General features: G+C 48.6%; 4 protein-coding genes across 4 annotated transcripts; 2 read left to right on the forward strand and 2 right to left on the reverse strand.

Moving 5' to 3' along the window:
- Positions 1-1,584: 1,584 nt before the first annotated feature.
- On the reverse strand, positions 1,585-7,042 carry usp49 (ubiquitin specific peptidase 49). Its single transcript, XM_084460808.1, has 6 exons — positions 6,956-7,042; positions 5,333-6,807; positions 4,741-4,936; positions 3,978-4,086; positions 2,423-2,628; positions 1,585-2,234 (listed from the first exon to the last, which is right to left on the reverse strand). Exons 2-6 carry the CDS (start codon positions 6,743-6,745, stop codon positions 2,131-2,133), a joined length of 2,028 nt encoding a protein of 675 aa, XP_084316934.1. The 5' UTR covers positions 6,746-6,807; positions 6,956-7,042; the 3' UTR covers positions 1,585-2,130.
- Positions 7,043-10,835: 3,793 nt separating this feature from the next.
- On the reverse strand, positions 10,836-12,386 carry med20 (mediator complex subunit 20; the record flags this gene model as incomplete). Its single annotated transcript, XM_084460794.1, has 4 exons — positions 12,301-12,386; positions 11,896-12,041; positions 11,141-11,394; positions 10,836-11,060 (listed from the first exon to the last, which is right to left on the reverse strand). Exons 1-4 carry the CDS (start codon positions 12,312-12,314, stop codon positions 10,836-10,838), a joined length of 639 nt encoding a protein of 212 aa, XP_084316920.1. The 5' UTR covers positions 12,315-12,386.
- A 347-nt stretch (positions 12,387-12,733) lies between these two features.
- Positions 12,734-15,418, forward strand: bysl (bystin-like; the record flags this gene model as incomplete). The annotated part of the gene is made up of 7 exons (XM_084460633.1): positions 12,734-13,025; positions 13,130-13,292; positions 13,504-13,642; positions 13,773-13,906; positions 14,215-14,375; positions 14,557-14,659; positions 14,885-15,418. The coding sequence occupies 7 exons, from the start codon at positions 12,734-12,736 to the stop codon at positions 15,234-15,236; spliced, it is 1,344 nt and encodes a 447-aa protein (XP_084316759.1). The 3' UTR covers positions 15,237-15,418.
- An 805-nt stretch (positions 15,419-16,223) lies between these two features.
- ccnd3 (cyclin D3) lies at positions 16,224-19,436 on the forward strand (the record flags this gene model as incomplete). The annotated part of the gene is made up of 5 exons (XM_084460753.1): positions 16,224-16,391; positions 17,020-17,235; positions 17,450-17,609; positions 18,941-19,083; positions 19,323-19,436. 5 exons carry the CDS (start codon positions 16,224-16,226, stop codon positions 19,434-19,436), a joined length of 801 nt encoding a protein of 266 aa, XP_084316879.1.
- Positions 19,437-20,144: the final 708 nt, after the last annotated feature.

A 20,144-nucleotide genomic window follows, 5' to 3' on the forward strand; every position in this document is an offset into this window, starting at 1 on the left:
TAAGAGCTCCTCCCCAGGTCAGCTAGTCGTCTCATCTCACACCTGCCCAGACCAAGACCCCTGAGACAGAGAATCCACAGCAGTGAGGAGAGGTCATAGTAGTGAGACGTGTCACAACAGGAATGAGTTTAAAATGCCCATGGCTGACATCTCAAGGTTCAACAACGTAGAAGAGGAAGCGGCTTTGGCTCTTGAATGTGTGACGGTACCAGCAGGCTAAAAACACTCCATCCTTCCAGGTCCTGGGATACAAACTAGTGCTAAATTGGGAAACCAGGAACGGTTCCTACTCTCTACAGGCGCTTCCAGACCGCGGTACTTTTCCCCAGGAACTAGGAACCTTTGGGGGTACTCTCTGTGCTCACACCGCAGGAACCGGGGTCTTCGGGGGAAGTACCGGGGAACCTCGTCCGACTCAACGGATGGAGGTTTTGGTAATAAACCTCGTCATTCGTTGTCACACTGACCAATCAGTGGCGAGTCTGGCGACGCAAATTAATCTGATTCAGGCCGAGAGATTCTCTCGGCACCAATCAGATTCGATCCAGACTATTTTGCAAGAGCACCGTCGATGCGTCCGGGGCTGGCTCCGCCCAAGACAACTGTGATTGGTTTAAAGAAACACTACGTTTTTTTCCCCCCTATTGCAGAATGGTAATATGTCCAGCCAGACCTGTCTCCGGCGCTGGCACAGCGTAAACCAAGTGTGGAGATAGATCTGGATATGAGAGAGACTACAGTGAACCAAATCCCCCCAGAAAGCCCCCGTTGGCGAGGTGGTACTCTGGCCGGGGGCTATACTTCTATACTTCTATACTTCTATACTTCAGCGAAGTGTCTGATCATCTCCATGGTAACTTGCAGACGCGTGGCTGATTGATCCATGTTAACGAACGTGCCTTCTATCTAGTTATCCAATCACAGCTGTGCCTTCTATCTAGCTATCCAATCACAGCTGTGCCTTCTATCTAGCTATCCAATCACAGCTGTGCGCCGAAAGTGACGGCGTCTGCAGCATTAGAAAGTTTGGTGGGTGCAGGACACCCCTGTCCGACACAAGTGTCGACAGTGACGTCATTTCTGTCTGTTGACACTTTCAAAAGTGTTGTACGACGAAGTATAAATTGGCTTTTATTCTCTCTCCCTCTCAGCTGACCTGCGATATATCAGACTACGGCTGACTGGTCACTTGTACCGTCCATCTGGGCGGCACGCTAGGTCCGGCGCTTGCCCCGCTGTGTGAACGTGATCTAGGGTAGTTAGCTAGGGACCAGGGAGTTCTAGGGACCAGAGAGTTCTATGGACCAGAGAGTTCTATGGACCAGGGAGTTCTAGGGACCAGAGAGTTCTATGGACCAGAGAGTTCTATGGACCAGGTAGTTCTAGGGACCAGAGAGTTCTATGGACCAGGTAGTTCTATGGACCAGGTAGTTCTATGGACCAGATAGTTCTAGGGGGGGGGGTTCTAGGGACCAGATAGTTCTAGGGGGGGGGGGTTCTAGGGGGGGTTCTAGGGACCAGGGAGTTCTATGGACCAGGTAGTTCTATAGATCAGGTAGTTCTAGGGGGGGGGGGGGTTCTAGGGACCAGGAAGTTCCCAGAGGGAAAAGTAACCTGTGCTGGTCTGAAAGCGCCTTATGATCCAGATGGGAGCTCCACGCCGATGGTGGATGAGGTCAGTCACTGAGAACAGTACATTTGGGACCTGATCAAAGGTGCGATACATAATACACACGTAATCCTTCAATCATCATCATCATCATCACCGTTCATCCCGTCGTCTGAGGCTCCAGAACCAGAGCTGATGGCCTCCAGCACACATTCCCCAGTCAACCTCCATCCAACGGGGCACTAATGTTCAGTAGCTCTCACAGGAGTGTGTCTAGCGGGGAACCAGACATGGCAAATATGAACCAGGTTGGTTCAACCCTGGACACACACTTTGGTGTGTGTGTGTGTGTGTGTGTGTGTGTGTGTGTGTGTGGTCGTAGGGGGTGACCCCCCCGGCAGCCCGTAGTTCTCTGGCCATGGACCAGGATGGTCTTCAGGTCAGAGCCCGCCAGACGGGTCTGGACCAAACAACCTGCTTCTGTGGTTCAGGCTGGGTGGCGTCCCGGGGAGGCGGAGCCTCTAGGCTGACCTCTGGGTGTAGAAGAGAATGTAGGCCTGAGTGTTGCACACCTCCTCCATGCTGCACACGTTCATCTCAGAGTCGTTACAGTGGACCCAGAAACCTGAGGACAGGGAGAGGGGATCAGTCTAGAAGACATTTACACGCCCTAAAATAACTCATAACAGGTTATATACACGGCACTCAACTCATAATAAACACTTCAGTTATAATGTATTGGATTTATACTATTACAGTATTACACAAGTTCTATCCCTCTACTAAGAGAGACCGGAGGAGATGGGTTCTCACCCCCCTCGGTGTTGTAGCAGTAAGCGGTGTAGTGTCCTGAGCCGAAGCCTTTCCCGTGGTGCATGACCACGGCAGAGAGGTCGTAGGTGAAGCCCTCGCTGTGGACGGAATGACCAGAGTCACTGCAGCAGTACGGTTCTATGTTCAGAACCTGGTCGAAGGCCACATGGACACCAATCTTCTCCCGGTGGTTCCGTCCTGACCATCTGTCACACACACACACACACACACACACACACACACACACACACACACACACACACACACACACACACACACACACACACACACACACACACACACACACACACACACACACACACACACACACACACACACACACACACACACACACACACACACACACACACACACACAAACACACAATTGGTTGTATAGTTGTTGTTTGTTTATTATATACTTGGCACACACTGTCTGTTGTTACTGATGGTGATGCTTCCTTCCAGACAACGACTGGAAACTAGAAAACTCTGGTTTAAAAATCGAGCTCAACTTCAGAGAATCAGTTGTCGGACCACAAACAGCACCGGCAGCTCCGTGATGAAGCACATCGTAAATGTGAAATGTTACAGACTTATTTCTTTCCTATCTTGTACTATTCAATCAATAGGGAAGGGAATAGGATGTATTTGCGTTCAACTGGAAAAATCCCCACATGTACCGTGTTGAGTGTGTTGAGGAGCTCAACATGACTAGTATGTACCGTGTTGAGGAGCTCAACATGACTAGTATGTACCGTGTTGAGTGTGTGTTGAGCTCAACATGACTAGCATGTACCGTGTTGAGTGTGTTGAGCTCAACATGACTAGTATGTACCGTGTTGAGAGTGTGTTGAGCTCAACATGCCTAGTATGTACCGTGTTGAGAGTGTGTTGAGCTCAACATGCCTAGTATGTACCGTGTTGAGTGTGTTGAGCTCAACATGACTAGTATGTACCGTGTTGAGAGCGTGTTGAGCTCAACATGACTAGTATGTACCGTGTTGAGTGTGTTGAGCTCAACATGACTAGTATGTACCGTGTTGAGAGTGTGTTGAGCTCAACATGACTAGTATGTTCCGTGTTGAGAGCGTGTTGAGGAGCTCAACATGACTAGTATGTACCGTGTTGAGAGCGTGTTGAGCTCAACATGACTAGTATGTACCGTGTTGAGAGCGTGTTGAGCTCAACATGACTAGTATGTACCGTGTTGAGAGCGTGTTGAGCTCAACATGACTAGTATGTACCGTGTTGAGAGTGTGTTGAGCTCAACATGACTAGTATGTACCGTGTTGAGTGTGTTGAGCTCAACATGACTAGTATGTACCGTGTTGAGAGTGTTGAGGAGCTCAACATGACTAGTATGTACCGTGTTGAGTGTGTTGAGCTCAACATGACTAGTATGTACCGTGTTGAGTGTGTTGAGCTCAACATGACTAGTATGTACCGTGTTGAGTGTGTTGAGCTCAACATGACTAGTATGTACCGTGTTGAGAGTGTGTTGAGGAGCTCAACATGACTAGTATGTACCGTGTTGAGTGTGTTGAGGATCTCACCTGAAGCGTTTGAGGTGCAGCCGTAGAACCTGAGGCAAGCGGTAGATGAGGAGCTGCTTACACGCTTCTGACAGAACCAGGGGCTTGTGGGACGTCTTCCGCCGTTTCCCTGAGAGGAAGAACACACATTCCACATGACCTCATCCCTACCGATTCCACATGACCTCATCCCTACTGATTCCACATGATCCCTCATCCCTACTGATTCCACATGACCCCTCATCCCTACTGATTCCACATGACCCCTCATCCCTACTGATTCCACATGACCCTCATCCCTACTGATTCCACATGACCCCTCATCCCTGAGGACTCGTGGTTCTGTGAGGACTCGTGTTTCTGTGAGGGGAACGGTTCTGAGGACTCGTGTTTCTGTGAGGGGAACGGTTCTGAGGACTCGTGGTTCTGGGAGGGGCAACGGTTCTGAGGACTCGTGGTTCTGTGAGGGGGAACGGTTCTGAGAACTCGTGTTTCTGTGAGGGGAACGGTTCTGGGAGAACTCGTGTTTCTGGGAGGGGGAACGGTTCTGAGGACTCGTGGTTCTGTGAGGGGAAACGGTTCTGTGAGGACTCGTGGTTCTGTGAGGACTCGTGGTTCTGGGAGGGGGAACGGTTCTGAGGACTCGTGTTTCTGGGAGGGGAAACGGTTCTGTGAGGACTCGTGGTTCTGTGAGGGGAACGGTTCTGAGGACTCGTGTTTCTGTGAGGGGAACGGTTCTGTGAGGACTCAAGGTTCTGTGAGGGGGACGGTTCTGAGGACTCACTGTTGCAGTGGTTGCAGGCGTAGATGCTTCCCTCCAGCGCCTCGGTCTCGGTGAACTTGGCCAGCATCTCGGTGAGGGAGCAGCTTCGGGAGGCCGAGCCCTTCTGCAGGCGGTGGTAGCGCTCGGGGAACTCCAGAGACAGGTCCCAGAACGGCTCCACCGTGTTGGACTTGTGCTTGCAGGACAGACACGTCACCTGGAAGGCAGGACGAGGTTAGGAGGACGTCAGAGACGCGGACGGGGAGCGACGGCGCTCTGTCATGGCGCTGGGGGTCGCGCTTCCTAGTTCAACTGTACCATCACCCGGTCAGATACCTGCTCTAACTCAACAGGTGCTCCTCACCTGCTGAGGACATCGTCCACGTCCCCACGTCCAAACAAAATCACTAAACTCTACAGATCCAGGCTGAACCACGACAGAAACACAAAGAAACTTGACTTGGCTCACACAGAAATATATATCGATACACGTTTGCGTACCTTTCACGCAAACTGCACACAAGAATATGCAAGCCAAGTTCATAATAAACCAATGTGCTTCCACAGGCGTGTACATGAGGAGGAGGAGAGAGGAAGGCAGAGAGAGCCTCACCTGGCTGAGTAGCTGCCCGTGAAAGATGGTGTTGAGGACCTGCAGCACCTGCTTGGACAGCTTGCGCTGGGTGATGGGGATGACGATCCTCTTCTTGGTGCCCTCGGACTCCAGCTCCTGCTGCACCTTGTCCAGCAGCTCACACAGGAACTCCTGGGCGTCCTGCTGGTCGTAGCCCCGGAAGGCCGGGATCAGGTTCCACACCGAGTGCAGCATGGCGAAGGGCGACACCAGCGTCCAGCGGCCCGACCACATGACCCTGAAGAGGGTGTGCAGCTCGTGGCACAGCGACATCTGCTGGCGGGTGGAGGAGCGCGGCTCCTTGGGCTGGACCAGCTCGGCGGCGCTCAGACAGGGAGGCGTGCTCTGTTTGCTGCCCGCCGGCGAGCCCCCCTCGCCCCCCCCGCGCCCCAGGGGGCAGCCCAGCCCCGGCGCCACCACGCCGCCCCCCGCCACCCCCTTCATCCCCTGGGAGCTGTTGGTCTTGGCCAGAAGCTCCTCGGTCTCACACAGGTCCAGCGTGAGAAAACACTCCCGGAATTTCTGCAGGTGGCTGAGCACCTGGAGGATGGAGTTCATGTAGCAGGTGTTGCCCAGGTTGCGCAGGCCGGTGACCCCCGGCGCCAGTCTGCGGCGCGCGGCGGTGTGGGAGGAGTAGTACCTCCGCACTTTGGGAGTTCTGCCGTTGCGCCGGACCTCGTGGGACCCGGCGAGCAGCGGGGGCCTCTTGGGCGGGGGGGGAGGGGGGCGCGCCGGAGGGTCCCGGAACTTGAGGGGGATGAGAGCGATGGTGGAGCGCGGGGCCTGGGTGAGCAGCCGGGCGCTCTTCCTGGGCGGCACGTTGGACAGCTCTCCCATGAGCCTCCTCTTCACCTCCTTCCTCTGCCGTCGCACCTCCTCCTTCTCCTCCTCCAGCTTCTGCTCCTGCTGCCGCCGCAGCTCCTGCCGCCGCCCCCGCCACCGGCGCAGCATCCTCCCTAGCAGCGCCTTCCGGCGGTGCCACACGGCCACCTGCATGGCGGGCTGCGCCCCCCCTCCCTCAGCCGCCCTGGGGGCGCAGTCCCCCCCCGCCGCCGCCGAGCGCAGAGAGCGCCGTCCCGGGCTGCGCACGGTGGTCAGCGCCCCGCGGAGCAGCTTGAGGTCGCCCTCGGCGTTGTCGTTCAGCGCGTAATCCCCGCAGGCGAAGCAGAAGACGTCCAGCTCGCGCACCTCCATGGCCAGCGGGTGGCCGGACTCGCGGTAGTGCTGGAGCGAGTGCTCCTCCATGAAGCGGCCGCAGGCCACGTGGGAGCACTTGAGGCAGGCCCACAGGGACTCCGTGGTGCTGCAGGAGACGCAGCGCCATTTCTGGGGGTTGAGGACGGAGTGGTCGTGGCCCAGGCGCAGGCGGCCCGCGTGCTTACAGCGGTCCATCGCTCCAGGTGCACATGAGCCTGCGCCGTCAGGACGCGCGCCCCGAGGCCAAGCTGATCATTCTGAAGCACAGAAAAACACAACAGCCTCACGTCAGTGCCTGAAAATGACCTCAAAAAATAAAAAACATAGAAAAAAGGAAATAAGTTTAAAAGTAAAGGTATTGTGCTTACAAACAATGGTGTAGTAGGGGATGCTGTCTCTACTTACTGGGAAAAACTGTTTGTTTCAGCTGATGTACCGTCAACATTACAACCAAATGGATCTTTTCACAACAGCATTCGGTCACCTTCAATCACGTCCTTTGGCTCACTGCTAGGATGGAAGAGAAGAATCGACTAGTTACAGGGGAAATGTTTCAAATTCATTAGAATATTACGAAGTTTAGACAAAAAAGTGTTAAATAGTGACACTACTACAACAATATAAAAACTGTGTGCAAACCAAACACAGGACCACACTAGCTGGCTCTAATATGGGGTCTGACTGAGTATAAACTAATAGCGAAAGTTGACACACAAGAAGCCAGACAACTTTTGCAATGAGCTAGTTGCCTCTAGCTGGTGGTAAACATGCCATCATCTTGTCAAGTGAGACAAATATAATGATCAGAATACTGCTTTTACCAACTCTCAAGTCAAGATTCATTATGAAAGAACAGGCCAACCATCACACACAACTAACCCTAACTAGTGCTGAGTCCTGCCGTGGCTACAGCTAGCTAGCAAGATGAACTGGGTTAGCCTAACTAACCTCATGGGCAATCAAGCAACACATTTCCCGACCTCACATCGTCCTAAATCATCCAAATACAATATGCATCTAGAGGTCTATTAGATGAAAATGTCATTCATTCACCTCCTTGCCATTGTCCTTCTTTGTGTCAGTGCTTGGCGAGCATGCTAGCTGGCTGCTCTGTCCTCTCCCATTTTACAAGACAATGCAATCAATGCTAAAGCCAGATGGCTGACTGGCAAGCCTGCTAACGTGTGCTGCTAAGCTAGCTACTTATGGTGCGTTCGTTTGTGGTCGGAGGTGGCAAGTCGCAAGTGGCAAAATACCTACCTCCGACCTGTGTGCATTCGAGCTATATACCATTATATCACAGTTACCTAGTTATATCTATATACCATTATATCACAGTTACCTAGTTATATCTATATACCATTATATCACAGTTACCTAGTTATATCTATATACCATTATATCACAGTTACCTAGTTATATCTATATACCATTATATCACAGTTACCTAGTTATATCTATATACCATTATATCACAGTTACCTAGTTATATCTATATACCATTATATCACAGTTACCTAGTTATATCTATATACCATTATATCACAGTTACCTAGTTATATCTATATACCATTATATCACAGTTACCTAGTTATATCTATATACCATTATATCACAGTTACCTAGTTATATCTATATACCATTATATCACAGTTATCTAGTTATATCTATATACCATTATATCACAGTTACCTAGTTATATCTATATACCATTATATCACAGTTACCTAGTTATATCTATATACCATTATATCACAGTTACCTAGTTATATCTATATACCATTATATCACAGTTATCTAGTTATATCTATATACCATTATATCAGTTATCTAGTTATATCTATATACCATTATATCACAGTTACCTAGTTATATCTATATACCATTATATCACAGTTACCTAGTTATATCTATATACCATTATATCACAGTTATCTAGTTATATCTATATACCATTATATCACAGTTACCTAGTTATCTATATACCATTATATCACAGTTACCTAGTTATATCTATATACCATTATATCACAGTTACCTAGTTATATCTATATACCATTATATCACAGTTACCTAGTTATATGTAGTGCATTCGAGCAACTGGGGGCTGAGAAACATATCCGAATTTGCGACGAGGAAGTGTGAGTTCATGCGGTGTTTTATTTAATCATTCCTAGCAAGTCGCAATTTGCCACCTCCCAGTTCTAAACGAACGCATCGTAAGTAGCTAGCTAGCTCCCTCGCCAGCAAGTACCAGCCAGAACAAAGACCCGTCCCACAGACCACGAACACTTAGTCTTCTGACTATACGACAGGGAGAAGGGTCACCAGTCAGCTAACCTAACATCCCCTGGCCCAAATAACTTGAGCTACATTATATCATGGACACAGAACATTTATCTAACATCCCGCCGGTAGCTAACGGTTAGCTCCGTGTTTACATCACATTCACCAGCTAGAGGCTAGTGGCTAGCATTGGTAGCTAACGTTAGCTAGCCGAGCTATCTGATGCTAGCAAGCCAGGACAAGACTCTGAAGAGCCGGGAGGTCAACCGGGATGTGTTGCTAGCTAAGTTAGCACTAGCTAAGTTAGCACTAGCTTACCAGATGCTAGCTAAGTTAGCACTAGCTAAGTTAGCACTAGCTTACCAGGTGCTAGCTAAGTTAGCACTAGCTGATCAGGTGCTAGCTAAGTTAGCACTAGCTGATCAGGTGCTAGCTAAGTTAGCACTAGCTGATCAGGTGCTAGCTAAGTTAGCACTAGCTTATCAGGTGCTAGCTCAGTTAGCACTAGCTTATCAGGTGCTAGCTAAGTTAGCATTAGCTGATCAGGTGCTAGCTAAGTTAGCATTAGCTTATCAGGTGCTAGCTAAGTTAGCATTAGCTTATCAGGTGCTAGCTAGCTCTCTAGCTAGCCCTGACCACAAACTAGCTCGACTCTACACTGAAATTAGTAGTTAGCTAGTAAGGTAACTTCACTTGGCAAATGACATAAGGTACTTCTCATAAAAACACTCAAACATAGCTATAAACATTGCTGCTGTTCTTTACAATCAACATTTAGCATGTTTTTTCAGTCACAAACCTGGAGACAAGCCGAACTCTTTCTGATGGACCTGGGGCTCTGCTGCTCACAGTCTACCCGAGTAATCCCGAGAGAAGCCGAACTCTTTCTTCTGATGGACCTGGGGCTCTGCTCACAGTCTGCTACCCGAGACCCGACTCATCCCGAGAGAACCCGAACTCTTTCTGATGGACCTGGGGCTCTGGTCAGTCTTCTACCCGAGACCCGAGTAATCCCGAGAGAACCCGAACTCTTTCTGATGGACCTGCTCTGCTCACAGTCTGCTACCCGAGACCCGACTCATCCCGAGAGAACCCGAACTCTTTCTGATGGACCTGGGGCTCTGCTGCTCACAGTCTTCTACCCGAGACCCGAGTCATCCCGAGACAAGCCGAACTCTTTCTGATGGACCTGGGATCTGCTGGTCAGTCTTCTACCCGAGCACAGACTCATTCCTACAGGATGCAGCAGTCAGTCACTCCTGGTTTGGGCTCAAAGGCGATTGGATTCGAGTATCTTCAGCTGTTCGACTGGATTAATGACTGCAATTTCTGTCCTGATCATTATAATTCATTGATTTGCCATTTGGGTTATTTATGGCATTGGAAAGTTATGAGCAACTTTTTGTAAAGCTGTTGTTTCACTGTAGTAGCCAAATACAAAACTTATGGGAACAAGTTGTGGGGAAAAAAAACATTTATTTTCTACAATAAGAGTTTATTTATTGGAAAAATAAGTAACAGTAAATAGTATTGATAGTCAAAACTGCTATTACATATTATTAGATGAACATGAGACTACATTCACCTCAGATTCATCAAGCCCACAATCCATTGGAATTCAATATTCCTTTAAGTGGCTGTGAATGGTTTTGATCACACATTTCAGTTAATTGCAATGCACATACAACTATACAAAAGTCAAACTCTCAATGAGTCTCCCTCTTAGCCCTGGTCCAGTCCAGTGATCTTCAGTCCTGCTAAACTTGGGGCCCCCCAGGGGTGTATATTTGTTTGGTTGAAACCTCTATGTTAAAGCCCCCTTAACATACAAACTCTGCTTTCACCAGGAGTCTCAAGCCCAGGTTTTCCCTAATTCTCACCACTCTTCTAACATTTCCAGAGTTCCCAAACTAGGTCCCTTAGGGTCCCAGACCAGGTCCAGAGTTGAGGAGCAGCATTATCGTTGACATCACAGTGTCTTTTCCTTGTTCCTGAGACTTCAGCGTCCAGTGCCCCCTGGAGTGACTATCTGTTTGCGTAGTTTGCTAAACAGCTCCAGGTACTGCGTCATGGTGTCGATGCAGTCCGCTGGCACATAAAGGCCCTCCGGCTTGGTGGCAAACACCGAGGGCAGCTCAGGGATGCTGGGGCCCAGGAAGGACTGCATAAACTCCTTCATCAGGTTCCAGCAGTCCCCTGGGACCACACAGGGACAGTACTCCACCTTGAAAACATACAAACACACTCGTTACTAAAACAGACCACATATCCAAATCACTACTGTGTGTATTAGTAATCACTTGCCTCTACTGAGATGCCCCGTGCGCTGGAGCTCATCGTAACGGTTCCAACTTTGATCAGGAAGTCACAGTAGCGGTAGCGACATCCCCGGCATTCCACCTTGTGGCCCTTGGCGTTCTGGAAGTGGCTTTTCAGCTTCACCATGAGGACGTCGAAATTCCCGTCGGCTGTCAAGCAGGGGCCCCCTTCAAACAAGGCCAGGCAGCTCAGCGGGGTCTCGGAGTTGTGCATCACGTACAGAAGCTTGGTAGGCTGACCTGGGACAGAAATGACAAGAGTCATGTTTAAATAATAGTTCATTCATAAATGTAGGGTCAAAGGATTGAGGTTAGAATTAGGTAGACTCTGACATGAGAGACATATGGGTCTTGTGTACTAGCCCGAGACCATCCGGAGTTCGCGAGTTCACATTCTGTTTCTCTTGCAAATAAGTCTGGATACCCTCCATAGAGATCCGTTTGTTCAGATCAGAAAATCAGTGTTGGTTCTGAGGAATTTGAAATACAAACCGCTATGCTGGGCAGGTTTAGGTGCGATGACAGTAAGGAGCAGTTGAAGTTAGTAAAGTGATAGATTGTTCATCCAATCACTTGCCAAGTATTTTTGAAAGTGCCTGCTCTTTTCCAAACAGTTTCCAAAGGAGAGTTCCCATATGATTATGTGAAGCAAACCATCTGGTGCATCAGGTTACTTGTGTACAGCACTTAGCCTGAATGTCAGAATACAGCATGTAATGAGTAAGAGAATGATGGACTTACCGGTGGCGTTTCCCGTGGCATGGTAGGTCTCACAGTCCACACAGAAGCTCCCCTGCTTCACAGCACCCAGCTGTTCCAGTTTCCTGTGCAATATGTCCACAGTCTGCTGCACACTTTTACCCTCAGTGACAGGCACCTGACACACACTAAAGGAAGAGGATACAGCAGAGTTACATTGATGATAGTAATGCTGATATGTTGAGGAATACATACGATTCCCTCCTGAAAAATAATCTATTCGACGTGTCAGTGAATGAACAATTCATATAGAAGTAGTGGACTTTACATGCAGGGCAGTGACGGAACATCAATTTGTGCAAAAACATGTTTGAGAAATAATTTAGAGGTTATTCATATATATTACGGTTTCAACGGTGGTAGCAAAATAGCAAAGCAAATTCTCACCAAGTCACCCCCATTGATTTCAGCAGTTAAATAGCTTGGAATTTGTTCTCTTGTTTCGAAAATGTGCATACAAAACCGTCGTGCCGATTTCCGGCTTGAGGAGGAAATTACGTCATTCTCTGTACTTAAACGTTTTATTTTTATTTTCACGAATACGCATATTATTTTCGTAACCAGGACATCTAAACTTAATACGTGGCAAATTGACTGTAAATGCTGAAATGTAAATAAAACCGACTCATTAAAACAAATTAAATACGTATTTTACGAGCGGAAATACTTTCACGTCACTTCCTCTCAGAATTGCACGTGTGTTGACAACAAGGTTTATAATCAGGATCACGCTAAAATAAGAATAAAGATAAGAATAGAGATATAACACCGTATGTAAAGCAAAAGAAGAATCACTACAGTCTGTTATAAACCCGTAGTGATGCCGAAAGTGAAGAGATCTCGTGGTGGAGGTGGGGAGAAGAGTGGAGGAGGAGGGGAGAAGAGTGGAGGAATGGTCGCCCTGGCTGATCAGATCCTTCAGGGGGACATGGTGAGACTACCGGGCAGGATGAAGAGCAGAGACCGGAGGGAGGAAGAGGAAGATGAAGACGAGTACGTGGACGAGCGTCTGTCACGGAAGATCCTGGAACAGGCACGCATCCAGCAAGAGGAACTACAGACAGAATATGGCTTGGCACCAGAGGTCAAGAAAAAGCCAGTCACAGTTTTAGGTATGATTATCTTTGATGATTGACATGCTTAGTCAGAAATTAAAGTTATAGTGATGTTTGACTACATTGAATATTAATGTTGTGATTATGTGACGTCCTTATAGGCCCCAACACGCAGGATGGAGACTCGGATGAGGAGTGGCCAGCTCTGGAAGGAGCTGGGACCAGAGAGGAAGAGGAGGATGTTGGCGCTGCTTCTGAAGTGGTGGTGGACCCAGAAGATGAGAAAGCCATGCAAGTGTTCATGAACAAGAATCCTCCCATGAGGTAAGCTGAAGCAGGAAGCCGTACCCGTGCTTGAACCTGAATTACGCCTTGGCGCCGTCACTGATCGGTTGTTGTGATCGGCGACTAGAAGCATTATCGAAATTCCCCCAATCTCATATTTTTACTGAATATCTGCCGATTCCGATTGCTGACCGTTCGATCTGGTCACCCCTACTTGCGATGATTTAAATAATCTCTCGTTCTGTCGTAGACGGACACTTGCCGACATCATCATGGAGAAGATCACAGAGAAGCAGACGGAGGTGGGGACGGTGATGTCGGAGGTGTCCGGGAGACCAATGCCCCAGCTGGACGCCAGGGTCATAGAAGTATACCGCGGAGTCAACAAGGTGTGTGGTTCTCTGAAGGTTCTGAAGGTTCTCTGTGGTTCTCTGAAGCCGTTTGTTACTTTCACTGCAGTGGATCCTAACGGTAAAGCTATTAGTGAGAACAGTGTGACGTTACTGTCTGCGGTTTCAGGTGCTGTCCAGATATCGCAGCGGTAAGCTGCCCAAGGCTTTCAAGATCATTCCAGCTCTGTCGAACTGGGAGCAGGTTCTGTACCTGACGGAGCCAGAGACCTGGACCGCTGCTGCCATGTACCAAGCAACCAGGTCTGTGGGAACTGAATACTTGCAATTGAGCTTGAGTAGCCATGTTTTAGTGATGGGCGTTTTTAGTTATTGTAATACTTGAGTACTCTATATTCATAATGAACGAGTACTCACTTCTCTGTAGCCTACCGTAAAGATAAATTCCTCGTAGCCTACATCTTCTCCACTCTCGGAGTTGTTTTCACAGTGCGCAGGTGCATGAATAACAAAGCTTTTTCAGTACTCGAGTTCTCGTTCCCATCCCTAGTATGTTTCTTACCGTTATACAAGCCCGCTGTCAGACTTTGATAGTTTCGCTTTCATTGCAGAATCTTTTCATCCAACCTGAAGGAGCGAATGGCCCAACGGTTCTACAACCTGGTCCTGTTGCCAAGGATACGAGATGACATAGCAGAGTACAAACGACTTAACTACCATCTTTACAACGCGCTCAAGAAGGCCCTGTTCAAGCCAGGGGCTTGGTTCAAAGGTCAGGGAACATCTATAGAGTTACTAGTTTCACCCGTTTGGTGCCGATCAGAACAAATGACAGCCATCAACGCTGGAGAACCTGAATAATAAGCTATGACCACTAGGTGGCAGTGTTTGATAGCAGGATGCTCTGTGCAAGTCAGGATGTGGTTGGTTTGAATCTTTTCTTGTTTCCTCAGGTATACTGATCCCACTGTGTGAATCTGGAACATGCACTCTCAGAGAGGCCATCATCGTAGGCAGCATTCTCACAAAGTGCTCAATCCCAGTTCTCCACTCCAGGTATGAACGTCCTCCTCGCGTGACACGCTGACGTCGAATGTCACCACTCTGTAACTCACTGGAGCCACCGTATCACGTAGCTTATGATGTCCATATGTGAGTGTGTGACTAGTCTGTGACCCTGATTGGCTGTATGAGTGCATAAACGCTGATGGTTGTAAATCATTTCAAATCAAGAAGACAGGAAGTGTGCTCGTCTAAAGGAAGTGCCTCTTTCACCCTCAGTGCCGCCATGTTGAAACTGGCGGAGATGGAGTACAATGGCGCCAACAGCATCTTCCTGCGTCTCTTACTGGACAAGAAGTACGCCCTGCCCTTCCGCGTCCTGGACGCCCTGGTGGCCCACTTCCTGTCGTTCCGCAGCGAGAAGCGTGCACTTCCTGTGCTGTGGCACCAGAGTCTGCTCGTGCTGGCGCAGCGCTACAAGGCTGATCTGGCCTCCGAACAGAAGGGGGCGCTGTTGGAGCTGCTCAAGATTCAGACGCACACTCAGATCTCTGCAGAAATCCGCAGGGAACTCCAGAACTCGGAGAGCAGGGATCTGGAGACCGCCATACCCGCCATGATGATGGACTGAGCGTTTAGCCGATCACTCCCTCTCCAGCGGGATAGATTATACATGTACATGCTATTCCATGGAGACGATGAGCAAATCACTCATTAATGATAGATAACACTCAAGACTATTTGACCCTGTCACTTTAATGACATAATTATCAGTTATGAACATTTGTACATTGACTGTTGTAAACATGTGAATAAACATGTTCATTTTCAGACGTTTTGTTCAAATGTTCTTTGAATTCACTGTTTTAATGCAGTGTCCCAAACTGATATTTCTCTATGTACAGTTTTGTAATGCAATGGAGCTTTATAATCCGACCCTGGGGCAGAAACATGTACATCCCTCCCTTTTACAGATCTAGACACTTGATTACTAGGACTAACTTTATTTGAAAACTCCCGTTTTTAATAAATGCGTGTCAAAAAAAATCCACTGAGATAAAGAGAGAAACGTTTTTAATAAATTATAAGTGGAATGTGTATTCATGGGTGTTTTGTTGGCAAGGCAAGTTTATTTATAGAGCACATTTCAGCCACAGGGCAATTCAAGGTGCTTTACATGAGACATTAAAAGCATTAAAACAAAAAGCAAGACATTATAGACATTTAAAACAAAAGGCAGGACAAATTAAAAGCATTAAAACAAAAAGCAAGTCATTATAGACATTTAAAACAAAAGGCAGGACAAATTAAAAGCATTAAAACAAAAAGCAAGTCATTATAGACATTTAAAACAAAAGGCAGGACAAATTAAAAGCATTATTATTGTTCTCCCGGTTAGTGCGCTCGTGCTCACTGTGCACGGTGTCACGGCAGGGGGCGCGAGCACGGTGCGGTCACCGGCCCGGTACTGATGGGCCTGACGTCCTGTCCTGATTAACCGGGTCTTCTGCAGGACTGTTTGAGCTAGCGGGCCCCTAACCGACATTCACTGAGAGTCTCCTTGCATCCCAAACGAATCGTGTATTTTGCACGTAGAAAGCGAGACTGAGACCGTGGAATGGAGTTGACGTGTCTCGAGGAGTCTCTGCAGGTCATCCGGGCGGGTTCTGACCCTGCTGTGAGGGACGGGAGAACCTTGCAGAACCTCTTGATTATGGAGAAGACAAGTAGGGTCATGCCATCCTATTTTGGAACTCGGAGAGTATTGGCAGTATGGATGCTGCAGGTAATGTGATTATTACCTGTCCTGTACCACGTAGCCTGGATCTGCTAGCTGTCATTGAAGCTTGCATGGATGGAACATATCAAACACGTCATTCAAAGATGGCGACCTATTCATTCCATAGATGTATTTCAAAGATGGATAACCATGATCTATGCTAATCCATGGATGGCATAAAAGAACACAAAGCTTGCCCGTCTGTGTCCCACTAACTAAAAGGCTTGTCTTTGGGAAACATTTGAACCAGACTAATCTGTACCAATTCAGGGGTAGGAGGAGTATGCTTGGGTAGGAGGAGTATGCTTGGGTAGTAGGAGTATGCTTGGGTAGGAGGAGTATGCTTGGGTAGGAGGAGTATGCTTGGGTAGTAGGAGTATGCTTGGGTAGGAGGAGTATGCTTGGGTAGGAGGAGTATGCTTGGGTAGTAGGAGTGTGCTTGGGTAGGAGGAGTATGCTTGGGTAGAAAGAGTATGCTTGGGTAGGAGGAGTATGCTTGGGTAGAAGGAGTATGCTTGGGTAGTAGGAGACCAGAACTTCAGGACATAGTTGAAGTATTGGATTCCATCAGGTCAGAATGTGTAATTTTGCGCCTCTTAACTGGCTTAAGACACATACATTTCTCTTCTTACAGGTCTGTGAGGATCAGAAGTGTGAAGAAGAAGTATTTCCGTTGGCTATCCAATACCTGGATCGTTATTTGAGTCACTTTCCTGTCCAGAGGGCCAACCTGCAGCTTTTAGGAGCTGTTTGCATGTTCCTGGCCTCTAAACTCCGAGAGTCGGTTCCTCTCAGTTCCAGCAAGCTGTGCATCTACACTGACAACGCCATCTCCCTGTCGGAGCTCCTGGTAAACACAAGATGTGTTCCTAAGTGTTCCTACATTATAGGGTGCATTTCATCATTCAGTAACTTTTCAAAATGAATATTTATGATATGACCTTGAAATATACATGTCAAGCTTCCTTAGAAAGCAGGCCAGACTCTGTGTGTGTGTGTGTGTGTGTGTGTGTGTGTGTGTGTGTGTGTGTGTGTGTGTGTGTGTGTGTGTGTGTGTCCTACAGCAGTGGGAGCTGACGGTGGTTTCAGGGTTAGGATGGGACCTGGCCTCGGTGCTACCCTCAGACTTCCTGGAACCAATTATTCATGGCCTACCCATAATCCCCCACAACCTGCCTGCCGTGCGCAGACACGTGCACTCCTATATTGCCCTGGCAGCCACAGGTAGGGACATCGTGTCAAATTGTGTGACTGTCGCTTTTAGAAATTAATTTAGATGCATCAGATTTAAGCAGAGTTTGAAGGGAACGTAACTAAAGCTTTTGACGAATGTGTCTGGGAATACAGGCAGCTTCCGTGGGAATTTTCTGGATGTTGTTAAAAACATAACATTCCTTGTTCTGACAACAGGAAATCCCCCAGTCTGGCTGTTCAGTATGTGAGGCTAGCGCAGTGATAATAGCCGCCCTTTCACTCCTTCAGTGAAATCAAGCGCTCCTGTATGTGTGGAACAATGAGCGCCCAGCAGCCATAACTTTGATTACGATGTGTCAGCGGTTCATTTGGGAGGCGTGGGTCTGAGTTCCTGTAATCCTGTATTGTGCTGTGTGAAAGACCCCTGGTCCGTCCATTCAGATGCCCGATTTCCCACGAATCTCTCACGAGGTTGCCCGAGGCAACCAGTCACTGGGATACAGTCAGGGCCATTTTGAATTGACTGTGACATCGTATCTCTATAGATTCAGCCTATTCTTTAGGTCTGGCTCTTAAACCTGTTGAATGAGGTGTCGGTTGAAGGGTTGCCTGAAATTGATTGATTGTCTTACTGCGTTTCCAGCCTGGAGCCACAAGGCTGGTGTTTGGGGTGATCATGTTTGGGGAGAGGTGTTCTGCTGTGTCTGTCAGGGCGTGTCACTGGGGGGGGGGTCCTCGTCTCGGTGTCTGTCAGGGCGTGTCACGGGGGGGGGGGGGGGTTCCTAGTCTCTGTGTCTGTCAGGGCGTGTCACTGGGGGGGGGGGGGGGGGGCTCCTAGTCTCTGTGTCTATCAGGGCGTGTCACTAGGGGGGGGCTCCTCGTCCTCGTCTCTGGTGGCATCGGGCCTCAGGGGTAAGGGACGTCTCCTGCTCCTCGTGACTTCCAACCCAGCTCCTCATCCTCCCAGCTCCTCATCCTCCCAGCTCCTCATCCTCCCAGCTCCTCATCCTCTAGAGTATCTCCTACTACACCCTGACTTTCTTTTTATTAAAAAAAAGCATTTCTGCTTTAACAGGATAGGACAGTTGAAGGACAGACAGGAAAGGTGTGAGAGAGAGAGAGAGAGAGAGAGAGAGAGAGAGAGAGGGGAAGACATGTAGCAAAGGGTATGGGCCGGATTCGAACCCATGCCACTACAGTAAGGACCCCAACCCACCGAGCCACCCCGCCCCGCCCCGCCCCGCCCCTCTGACCCTGGAAACGGCCCTTATCCACCCAGTTTGGTCAAGATTAAAGAAGTTGCTTCTTACTACTAAAGGTACTCAGTTTTCTCAATCTCCTGTCCTCCTCCCTGGTTCTAGAATACTCCTTCTCCGTGTTCCTGCCCTCCACGGTGGCCTGTGCTGGGGTGACGGCCGCCGTCCGCAGGCTCAAGCTCCTGGCGGGAGGTCTCTCTACCGACTCACTCCTGCAGCGCCTGGCCAACCTGCTGGACACTGACCTGGTGAGGCTAGTGTGAACCAGGCCAGCTGGTCAGTGATCTGGTGGTCATTGATCTTGTTGGTGGACAATCGCATGGCAGATTGGGAAGAAATTGTCGGCCCATCTATTGTGAATCTATAACCTGATGACTGATTGATATTTCCCATATCTTCACGTTTAGATGTTGATGATAATGTTGATATCTCTATCAGTCTCTGCTAGGTCTCCCTGTTAAGCTGGTGTGTTTGTGTCCCTGGTCAGGATGCCCTCTACTGCTGCTACGGTCAGCTGGAGACGGTGCTGGACATCAGCCTGCCCTCCTACCCCCACGCCGCCGAGTCCAGAAAGACCAGGGGCCTAGAAATGCTGTCCTAGAAATGCTGTCCTAGAAATACTGTCCTAGAAATACTGTCCTAGAAATACTGTCCTAGGTCAGCGGCCCTGAAACAGCAGCCTTCTGTACTGCAGGAACATACAGTACTATTGAGAACTTCTCTGACATCCAGGATGTACACTTGTCCCCCCTGGCCACACATGCAGTACTATTGAGAACTTCTCTGACATCCAGGATGTACACTTGTCCCCCCAGTACTCTGACTGTAACTGGTCTCTCTTATGAGCTGGACTTCATGTCGTTAACGGCTCTAACGAGACGGATGGCGTAGCTGGTACCAGCGTGCCGTACTGATGATGACGAGCACATATTCACAGCATGGATGCAGGGATGTCTGGTTAGACAGCGGGCCTTGTGAGATTACTATGTGCCTTGTGAGATTTCTATGTGCCGTGTTCACACAACATGAATTGTGGACGTCCTCGTGACACTGAGTCCAAAGGCTTCCTTATGTTACATTTAGTCTGTTTAGGCTGTTGCTGCTAAAGCTTTTAAATATTATATTATTATAAGTTATGTTTCTCTGTATGTTTTCAATAGGCATACATGGCTTATCATTAAAACATGCTGCTTTTCCCTTTATGTGTTTGATTGTCTCACCAACTTCTTGCTCTTTCTGCAAAGTCAAGTGATCCCTGCCAAGAAACTTATATCATATTCCAATAAACTGATAAGCAGTTCCTGTAACT

This window comes from Borostomias antarcticus (assembly GCF_949987555.1).
Source record: "Borostomias antarcticus genome assembly, chromosome: 33".
NCBI lineage: Eukaryota > Metazoa > Chordata > Actinopteri > Stomiiformes > Stomiidae > Borostomias > Borostomias antarcticus.

What these genes read in the sequence shown, in the direction of transcription:
- usp49 (XM_084460808.1), bottom strand. Translation starts at nt 6,745, where the DNA reads ATGGACCGCTGTAAGCACGCGGGCCGCCTGCGCCTGGGCCACGACCAC. An exon ending in ACGGGCAGCTACTCAGCCAG is followed by an intron (nt 4,937 to 5,332) that starts GTGAGGCTCTCT and finishes CCTGCCTTCCAG; the next exon opens with GTGACGTGTCTGTCCTGCAA. An exon ending in CTGCTACAACACCGAGGGGG is followed by an intron (nt 2,235 to 2,422) that starts GTGAGAACCCAT and finishes CCCTGTCCTCAG; the next exon opens with GTTTCTGGGTCCACTGTAAC.